We start from the raw sequence: 10,591 nt of genomic DNA on the forward strand, positions 1-10,591 counted from the left end.
TCTGAATCAGAAACGAAAATCGAGTCTTACCTTGATTTTAGCCCGAAACCCGAAATCACTCAAAACGGAATTCCGATCCGCTAGAAACGTAGAGAATCCTTCCCTGATCCTCGCAGTAATGTCTGATTTACAAATCAGGCGACGAACGGCGAAGAAATCGAGGAGAGAGAGAGAGTTCTGAATTCTATAGAGAGAGAGAGGATTTCCAAATCTTAGCCAAGAAGTAACCCAAAATATCTTTTAAAGGCATTTGACCCGGGTGGATTCGTCGACGAATTGACATCCTCGTTGACGAGTCCGCCATTACCTTCGTCAACGAAGAGGTGGCCTCATCGACGAGCCTGAGATCTCCGGTTTTTCGAAATCTCTCAGCTTCTCCTTGTCGACGAGCTTCTGAATCTCGTCAACGAGAAAAGAAGGTACTTCGTCGACGAATTCTGACCTCATCGACGAACTTTGCTCAATTTCCCATTTTACCCTTTTTTTACATAATTAACCCATATATCACAGTTCGAGTTCTTACATAAGGAATCTTTGTAGATTCATAAGAATATTTACAAATCCCTACAAAGTGAATTAAAGAAAAATTTTGATGTTTATGTGAGAGTCATCTCAAGAATCTTATTTGATAGACATTAGGTTTTTTAGTAATTTAATGTGCTAAAAAAAATCTTTACTTTTAATAATTCAAACTCTGTTGTGAAGTGACATTATATTCATAACTAGTTAGGGACTATCACTTATTCTACTATGAAGACAAAATAATATATTTTTTTAGCTAAAACATAAACACATGCTCACACATGAACCCCATTGCCTTGTATAACAAACCTGGTCCATTCTTTTATTTTTCATCTTTGAATTTGTTAAGAGATTGCTTAAGCATCTACAATCTAGAAAAATTCTTCTATGCCTTTGGATAGGGATTATTACTATTGTTAACGATATTTCCTCCTTCAAAAAAAAAATATATAGCAAAATTCTACTACATACATTACAACTATTTATTTGATGGGCCAATTCATTAGTTGGATTTTATCATTAAAGTGCATAAAATTCACCACACAAACAGTGATGATATACAGGTGTACTTACACTATGTGTTGCACATTAAAAAATTCTCCTATAATGATAGAAGAGAAGATAAAAAAAAAATCCCCTTTCTTTTCCCATCTCTGTGGGGCCCACCACGGCTAAGATTTGAATTTTGATCTTCAATACGCATGATTAAAATTTTGACTTTACTGCACAAGTTTTCAGATCTAAACCAATAATTGTTTGATTAATATTTATAAAATTAATACAAAAAGATACAAATTTTTCCTGCAATTTCAAAAATATTACTAACCTTCCCTATAAATAATTTTTTTTTACAAAATAAAATAAAAAATTTATACCTTTTTAACAAATCTCATGAAAGATACATAAGATTTTTGAAAGCTTCTGAAATTTTTAAAATCTCAAAAAAGATCATTATCTTTTTATCAAACCTGAGAGGTTAGTATCTTTGGACCAAAAAAATTATTATAATAAAAATAAAATTTATTATAATTATTTTATTTAATTGTCTTGCTTTTAAATTTTACTTTACAATAAATACTTTATTAGGCATGACAATTAAAAAATAGTAAAAATATTTTTTAATTAATTTTATCATTATTTTTTTAATAAAATTTATGTATATATTTCTTTTAAGCATTATTAAATTCATATGATCATTTAATTTTAATTTAAGTGTCTAAAATGAGTTATTTAATCTAAAAATATGTTCCTAAATATTAAAATTACTAGCAACAAGTTATCAACACAACTAACAATAAAAACAAAAATTTGATAACATAAATAAATGTATTTTTCTAATCTATTTCTTCACTATAAACAAAACAAAAAAACAAAAATGGCATTAATACCAAATAGACCCTTAGAAACCAAGGAATATAATAGACAGATTTGGAGATTGCACATTTGAATTTCAAATGCTCAAATCCAAAATCCTTCTTTCACCCCACTTCATTATTAAATATATGACATTTAGCGTGACAATGACAATAAATTATGATTGCAGCACACCATTAAGATCATAATCAACAAGCAACTGAAGCCTATACAGGGAACTGAAGTATTATGCAACTCTAACAAGTGTTGGGGTAGAAACCGTTGACAGTCATTCCTCCATCAACACAAATAACTTGCCCAGTAATATAGGAAGCAACAGGCAAGCAAAGGAATGCCACCAGTGATGAAACTTCCTCTGGTTCACCAAGCCGCCGAAGAGGAGTTCTGGATACTACATCCTCCAAGAACTCTTTGTTAGCGATCAACTACATGGGAGAAACAAATAATTTGAGTTGGGAACAAACTATGGAAGAGCATCTGTAAATTGAATCAGGGAAGTTTAAATATTCACGTACAGAATCTGGTTAATCCAAATGAAACTTGGGAATTCAACCTTGAGTAAAAAAAGTAAAGACCCTTTAAGAATCATATAGTACATGACAATTGAAAAATATTTAAAATAATTTAAAATAACTTATGTTTTTCCCCCCAAAACTTTAAAAATTTATGGATATTTTTATTTTAATTATATTTTAAATTCATATTAAGACTTGGTTTGTTGTTTTTCTTGTATGGTCATTTTATTGTAATTTTAATTAAAATTGTGTATAAAATGAATGGATTAATCTACAAAAGTTAATTTTTGAAAACAATTGAAAGCCACAAATCTAATTCTTAGTTTTTCTCGAAAATAGTTAAAAATCGACAATAAAAATAGAAACTAGCAACATGAACAAGCATGTTGTCATAATATGTCATGGCACAGAAACAAAAACATAAATGATATCACACAATCCCTAAATTTCTTTATCCAAACCAAAAAAAAGAAAAACAGAATCATCAATAAGAAAATACCAAGTTCTTCCACATTTTGTTTTAAAGTGAAAATAATTCAATAGAAGGTGCATGCGCACGCACTTGAATCAAACATTTCAATATTGATGCAAAACCTAAATGGTGGGCATTTTCTTCAATGATTACCTAGATAAATATTGCATGCGTATGTTCAAAAAGAAAATGCTCTCATATAACTAGACCTTATGAGATTTTTTTTATAAACAAATGCGTCATAATTTAAGTAATTTGAAAACCCATAGGCAAGATAAAAGAATATTACATGTTCTATGAGTGAGGTTTTAATATACCAGGGTGCAACACAATTGCTCCTGATATTATCTTTTGCCCACTCGCAAGCCAAATTCTTTGTTAGTTGATTCATTGCACCTGAGATTCACAAAAATGAAGACAAAATCTTTCAAATTATCAACACTTATGATGTTCCACACTCATACCGATGTAGTGAGGATGCCAAGTCACAACATTTTGGTTACCTTTGCTTGCTGCATAAATGGATCCTGTACCCAAACTCACCACGCCTGCAACAGATGAAATGAACACAATGTTTCCTAATCCTGAGGCTTTTAGAAGTGGATGTGTAAGTTGGCACATATGGTAAGCAGACTCTAAGTTGGTAGTCATGATTTTTGAGTAATCTTCGGCAGTGTACTCAATGGTTGGTTTCCTGAAGCTTGTCCCAGCATTGTTTATCTGGATACAAAAGATCGTGCAAAATAATTCTCTCAAAGATAAGGAAATTGAGAATGAATAGGTACTTATTCCCTTAGACAGACAGGAACTAAAATGCATTAGAATTCATGTCTAACATTTAAAGAAAGGTCATCTCAAGCTGAGAATTTCTGTATCATCATTGATGTAAATAAATGATGATAAGAAGCTATTTGACAAGGTACAGGTTTTAGAGCAAAGATAACAACAGTAAGATTAAGCAAACTGATTGCATGTAAGCTCCCTTTAAAAGATCAGATGAAAAGTTCCATGCCGAGCCTCAAATTACATGGCAATGCAGAGTGCCTGTAGCGTTTTGAGTTGTAGCGACACAAGAAACAGCAGGGTACAATTCCTTAAGTTTTCCCCAAATTCTCTCACTCCTGTCATGATTATTGTCTAATATGGCAAGAAATTTTTGTTTGTCTCATTGATGCGTCTTGGTTTTAGAACCCTTAGTGTGTTGAAAAATTTAATTTTGATGGCTGTTTATTTGAGTGCTTTAATCAAAATTTTCCGAAGAAAAACTTGGAAGCTGCCTCAGGGAGAATGGAGAATGCCAATTCCCATTAAATTGTCTTAACATTAGTTGAAACACTTAATTCATATATCTTAAACATAACACGTTTCAAGGGTTCTTCCAGCAAATGACTTAAAGTGCATCAAAGTATTTTAATCTTGAGAAGATCGCAAGTCATAAGTAAATTTCCACCCACCTTTTGCATTTCTCTATTTTGAATCCCAAAATTGTTTTGGATGTGTAATAATTTCTATTATTTAAAATTGTTGAGTGTTGACACAATTGATAGCATGCATTATCACAAATTACTAAAAACTTAAAATCTTTGATTTAGTTGGCTGTCTCCTTGTCACAAACTCCTCGTAAAGTTTTTCTTTTTATTAAAAATGAACACACCCTATAAGTTATAATTTTATGCATCAATCTTTCAATACTGGTACGGGTCCAACTCCAAGCGCTTAAGAAAATCTATACATTAACGAATATTTAGATTTTTGAAGTTCCCTCATCCTTTGGAAATGTTTAGTTCTAATTTGACATAATACAACAACAAGGACTGAAGTCCGAGTAGGTGAGGGGGGTTATATCCTTTTCCCCCATTCTGAATGATGTAGGGCAACATCCTCTGAAAACTACTTCCAAGTTGATGTAGCAAAACAACATAAACAGCAGACTTTAGCAGGAGAAAAAAAAAATTCAATATTAGAGGAGAATCTGGAGACAATCAAGAGGATTCTCCACTTGTATAGCAGTTTTTTAAATTTTAAATAGTAAATTTGTTATTCTATTGTAACGTTAGCATAGAGCAATGTTAACATATGCAGCTGTAAATATTTCTATAAATATGAAGATCCTCACAGCAGGCATTACCTTTTCATGGTATCAGAGCCACTTTTGATTAATACCTTAAATTTTGTTTTCCATAGCCGATTCAAGCTCCAATCAGCTTCTGCTCAATACGACGGTTCACATGGTGACCATCAAACTCACTTCTACCAATTACCTCTTGTGGCGTAGCCAATTCATTTCATTGCTTGAAAGTCAAGATCTCATAGGCTTCTTGGACGGGTCTTCACCTGCACCCACAACCCTAGTTCCAGAGGGTTCCAATCAAGTTCCCAATCCAGCTTACAAGAAATGGCATACGCAAGACAGGATGTTGCTCAGCCTCATTTACACTTCTCTTACAGAGGAATGTTTCCTCAACGGCTCGTGATGCTTGGTTGACTCTCGAAGCATCATTTTCTCACAGCTCCAAGACAAGAGAAATTCAATTGAAAGACGAACTTCAGTTAATGCAGTGTGGCTGAATATGCTCATTCTTTTCGCTCTCTTTGTGATCAACTTAGTGCTATTGGCAAACCGGTTGATGACATTGATAAGGTAAATTGGTTTCTTCGTGGCCTTGGGTCAGATTTCAAAATTTTTTCGACATCTATGTTGTCTTAGATGCTATTGCCTTCCTTCGCCAATTTGGTTCTCAAAGCTCTGAGTCATGAGCTTTTCTCTCGATCCATTCCTAGTGATTCCTCTCAGCAATCGGCTTTCATTGCACAACGTCGTTCTTTTGCCAACTCTACTGGTCGCAACAAGCAGGAAAAGTCTACACAAGGATCAGCCAATTCCACTAAAGGGTCTATTGTTGCTTGCCAGTGATGCAGTAAACAAAATCACACTGCCAAAAGTGTTATAAACTTGGAAAATTATTTAAAAAGGCCAAGGCTGGTGGCTTAATTGAAGGTTTCTCTGCCACAACTCTTGATAAATGATGCTGCGTCTCTTGATAATTTTGTCCCTTACAATGGTAATCAACAAGTGTTTGTTGGTAATGGTATCTCATTGCCTATCTCTCGAATTGGCTCCATATCATCCATTGTTGCTCCCAAATCATTATCATTATCTAATGTTCTCCTTGTTCCTGGCACTACTAAACATCTTTTGTCTATTAGTAAGCTTACTCATGAGAACAACTGCTCAGTAACCTTTTCTTCTATTAACTTTACTATACAGGATCTAACAACAAGAGCGGTGGTAGGAGTCGGCCGATGTGAGAAAGGGCTCTACATTCTTGATCGTGCCTATGCAAATTTTTTATCTACTTTTTCTTTATGTACTTCTCGTGCTACATCTGATATTTGGCATACCCGATTGGGACATCCTTCTTCTAGCATTGTTTCTTTTTTGAATAAGCATGGGGATATTACCATTTCTAATAAAAGCAAGTTTGATTTTGCACCTTGTTGTGGTTGCCAATTGGGAAAAAATCATCGTTTACCTTTGTCCAATTTAGATCAACGTTGCTCCTCATTATTTGAAAGAATACATTGCGATTTATGGGGCCCTTCACCCATCACTTCTCCATCTGGATATAAATATTATTGTGTATTTATTGATGACTTTTCTCGCTTTAGTTGGATTTTTCCTTAAAAGCTTAAGTCAGATTTATTCGATATTTTTGTCCGTTTTTATAAGTATGTCACGACTCAATTTGACAAGAACATTAAATCCTTCCAATGTGATGGTGGCATGGAGTTTACCAATAACTGCTTTACCTCTTTTCTTCACGAGTGTGGTATAGTTCAATGTATTGCTTGTCCTTACACTCCTAGTCAAAACAGTATTGCTAAGAGAAAACATCGTCATATCAATGAAACTGGTCTCACCCTTATGTTTCATTCTAGTGTTCCATTACATCTTTGGATGGAGTCCTTCTCAACGGCTTGTGATCTCATCAATCGCCTCCCATCACCGGTTCTTGCAAGAAAAACCCCTTATGCAATTTTATATGGTAAAACTCCTTCTCACTCGTTACTTCGCACTTTTGGTTGCCTTTGCTTTCCTTTTTTGCATGACTATATGCCTCATAAATTGTCTCCTTATTCAATTCCTTGTGTTTTCTTGGGCTATAGTCCTCTCCATAAAGGTTTTTGATGTTTGGATAAAAACACTAACAGAGTATATGTCTCTCATCATGTGCAATTTTTTGAGGATCATTTCCCTTATGTCACATCAAGTTTACCAACTTTGGTTCCTACAGATTATGTTACTTTTATTGATCCTCTTGAAAACTTTGCCGTGTGAAAATAAATCTTCTACAGCTGTGACTTCCACCCATCGCGAGGCTCCAATTTTTTGTGCTCCTTGTACAGACAATAACAGCAATTTGCTGCCACTTGTGCTGCCTTCAACAGTAGCAACGTCTTCCACATCTATTGCCTCTTCTCAGCCACCCTCACCTGCGATGGGATTGGAAGTCAAACCTCCAACACCACCTTCAACCTCCCAACCGACTTCCTTTACACACCCAATGATTACTCGCGCAAAGGACAGTATTCTTAAGCCTCACACTATTAATTTGTTAATTGCTTTGTCAATTTCTCAATGGTTTCAAGTACATCTTGCCATTAAAGAGTCTCGCAAATTTAAGTGGGCAATAAAACATCCAGAATGGCTCTCTGCAATGGATGATGAAATTACCGCACTTAAGCAAAATAACACTTGGCGCTTGGTACCTCGTCAATCTGATCATAATATTTTAGGATGTTGGTGGATATTCAAAACAAAACTTCGAACAGATGGAACTATTGAGCGTTGCACAAGGATTTTCTCAGAAGCATGGCATTGATTTTGAAGAGACATTTAGTCCAACTGTTCGCCTTGCTACTATTTGGATTATCTTATCTCTTGCCGCTATGCATGGTTGGTGCCTTCATCAACTTGACGTAAAAAATGTGTTTCTCCATGGCTTTCTTTCAGAGGAAATCTATATGGAACAACCTCTAGGTTATATTGATCCACAATTATCAAATCATGTTTGTTGTTTGCAGCGTGCCCTTTATGGCCTTAAATGGGCTCCAAGGGCTTGGTTTCAACGTTTCAGCACTTTTTTGCTTTGTCTAGGTTTTCTTGCGAGTCGTGCAAATTTGTCTCTCTTTGTCTATCACGATCAACATGGTGTTATTTATCTCCTTTTGTACGTTGACGATATGGTTATTACTGGCAACAATCCAATCATGCTTTGTACTCTTATTGACCATCTTGCCATAAAATTTTCTATGAAAGATCTGGGTGATCTCCACTATTTTCTTGGTGTTGAGGTTATTCACAATGACAGGCTTTTTTCTGAGTCAAGCAAAATATGCTCTAGATCTTTTGACTCGTGCTGAAATGGTGGATTGCAAACCAATTTCCACACCCTTTGTGGTCGGTTCTCATATTTCAAAAACTAGTACAACATATTCAGATGCAACACAATTTCGCTCATTGGTTGGAGCCTTGCAATATTTGACTCTCACACGTCTAGATTTGTCTTATAGTGTTAATTCCATCTATCAATTTATGCATGCTCCTATTACTGATCACTTTTGTGCCTTGAAGCGTATTTTACGATACGTTAAAGGCACATATCACTATGGTCTTCAGTTGTCACGGGATCCTTGTTCAACTCTGGTTGGTTACTCTGATGTCGATTGGGTCGATTGCCCTAATACTCGATGGTCTATTATAGGTTTTGCTGTTTATTTTGGTCGAAATTTAATTTTGTGGTGTTCTATGAGGCAAGTCACCGTCGCACATCCTAGCACTAAGGCAGAATATCGTGCTCTTGCATTTGTAGCTGCCGAACTCTCCTAGACACTTCAACTATTACACGAACTACACATCAAACTCTCCTCTCCTCCAAAACTACTATGTGGCAATAACAGTGCCATATTTATAGCATCAAATCCGGTCACCAACTCTCGCTCTAAGCACATCGCCATCAACTATCATTTTGTTAGGGAGCTTGTTGCTCAACAGGTTCTCAGTTTGGCATTTGTCCTCTCTCAACTACAGTTAGAAGATGTTTTCACTAAAGGGGTTGCTAAACTATAGTATCTATTGGATCGTGCCAAGTTGTGCGTGTTTCCACATTCCACCATGCCAACTTTGAGGGGGTGTATTAGAGGAGAATCTGGCAGAGAAGAATCCGGAGAGAATCAAGAGGATTCTCCACTTGTATAGCATTTTTTAAAATTTCAAATAGCAAATTTGTTATTCTGTTGTAACATTAACATAGCGCAACGTTAACATATACAGCTGTAAATATTTCTATTAATATGAAGATCCTCGCAGCAGTTATGCTTGAGGCGTTACCTTCTCAATAGAGAATAGAGCAATGACAGTATTCATGATAAAGAGCCAATATGGCTTCCAAAGAATACATTTGAAATAGAAGGTTTAAGGGAAAAACTGAGAGAGAACCCGAAATGACATTGTGGATGACTTACAAGGATGTTAAGCTTGCCATTGAAAAGAGAAGAAACTTTCGCCGTGAGCTGCTCTCGATGGGCCGCAGACGACACATCGCAGACAGAGCCAGTGACGGTGAAACCTTTGGCCTCCCACTCCCGCAGGCGCCGGTTTAGCTCCTCTTCCTTCCGGGAACAAGTGTGCACGATGGCCCCCATTCCAGCCAGTTCCTCCACAATCGCATGACTGCGCTAAATGGTTGCGGAAATCACGAGAATAAGCCAAAATGGATAAGTGGATTCGATCCACAGAAATCCTAGTGACTAAACCCTAAAAAAGTTTGAATAGAGTACAATCATCGAATTTACAGTAGAAATTTTAGAGAGAGAGAGAGAGAGAGAGAGAGAGAGAGAGAGAGAGAGAGAGAGAGAGACCCGATTCCGCGAGTGCCGCCGGTAACGAGAGCGGTCATGCCCTTGAGAGACCATCTGGAATCTCTGGAACTGCTATGCACTGATGCCATGAATATGATGATGAAAACTCTTTTCTTCCTCTGTTCGTCGATTTCCCTTATCAGCAGATTCAAGTCCGCATAATGGAGTTTTATGATGGGAATGTGCTACGCCAGTCAAAAATATTTTTAAAAACAAAATTTTGACAATTTTTAATGTCATGTTTGGTAATAAAAAAAGTAGAAAGAAAAACTAACAACTTAATTAACTAAATTTGCTATACAGATTATTGATATTAAATTTTTTTAAGATAGAATTTAATTTTTAGTAATATTTAATATATATATATATATATATATATATATATAATGAAATATGAGCTTGCTTCTTAGTTTCCCTTCCTTTCTTTTCCTCAAATAAAATCCTAGTAACTAAATCCTTAAAAATTTATTTTTAGCAATTAACAAACTTGAACAAATATATGAAACTCAATTTGAGTTCGGCTCAAGCTAAATGAAAAATTTAATGAGCAAGTTTGAGCACGAGAGGGTTTGGCTTGACTAGGTTCATTTACAACCCTGTATGAAAATATTAAGGCTCGGTTTATGAAAAAAATAAAAATATTTAATAACATCTTGAACAAAAATTTAATTTTCCACATTATTAAGTTTGTCTAATTTTTAATCATGTTAAAACAAATTTTTTCATTTCTTATATTATTTGGTATAGAGAAAAAATTAATATAAAATAATTTTTAAAAAAATTTCCC

The 10,591-nt window shown here is 35.0% G+C and overlaps 1 protein-coding gene across 3 annotated transcripts; it reads right to left on the reverse strand.

The window, feature by feature from the left end:
- Positions 1 to 1,916: 1,916 nt before the first annotated feature.
- LOC131165841 (tropinone reductase homolog At5g06060-like) lies at positions 1,917 to 10,049 on the reverse strand. 3 transcript variants are annotated; one of them, XM_058123954.1, is made up of 6 exons: positions 9,805 to 9,979; positions 9,409 to 9,616; positions 3,387 to 3,603; positions 3,173 to 3,279; positions 2,412 to 2,449; positions 1,917 to 2,321 (listed from the first exon to the last, which is right to left on the reverse strand). In XM_058123954.1, exons 1-6 carry the CDS (start codon positions 9,891 to 9,893, stop codon positions 2,318 to 2,320), a joined length of 663 nt encoding a protein of 220 aa, XP_057979937.1. In that variant the 5' UTR covers positions 9,894 to 9,979; the 3' UTR covers positions 1,917 to 2,317. The 3 variants fall into 3 exon arrangements, with proteins under 3 accessions (XP_057979937.1, XP_057979936.1, XP_057979938.1); XM_058123953.1 differs by lacking the exon at positions 2,412 to 2,449 and having other exon boundaries at positions 9,805 to 10,049; XM_058123955.1 differs by lacking the exon at positions 2,412 to 2,449 and having other exon boundaries at positions 3,201 to 3,279; positions 9,805 to 9,981.
- Positions 10,050 to 10,591: the final 542 nt, after the last annotated feature.

This window comes from Malania oleifera, chromosome 10 (assembly GCF_029873635.1).
Source record: "Malania oleifera isolate guangnan ecotype guangnan chromosome 10, ASM2987363v1, whole genome shotgun sequence".
In the NCBI taxonomy this organism is placed as follows: Eukaryota; Viridiplantae; Streptophyta; class Magnoliopsida; order Santalales; family Ximeniaceae; genus Malania; species Malania oleifera.

Excerpts from the sequence above, each read along its gene's own strand:
- LOC131165841 (XM_058123953.1), bottom strand. The coding sequence starts at position 9,893 with ATGGCATCAGTGCATAGCAGTTCCAGAGATTCCAGATGGTCTCTCAAG. Across the intron at positions 3,604-9,408 it reads ATGGCAAGCTTAACATCCTT|ATAAACAATGCTGGGACAAG; the intron begins GTAAGTCATCCA and ends TTTTGTATCCAG. Across the intron at positions 2,322-3,172 it reads AAACCTCACTCATAGAACAT|TTGATCGCTAACAAAGAGTT; the intron begins GTAATATTCTTT and ends TCTCCCATGTAG.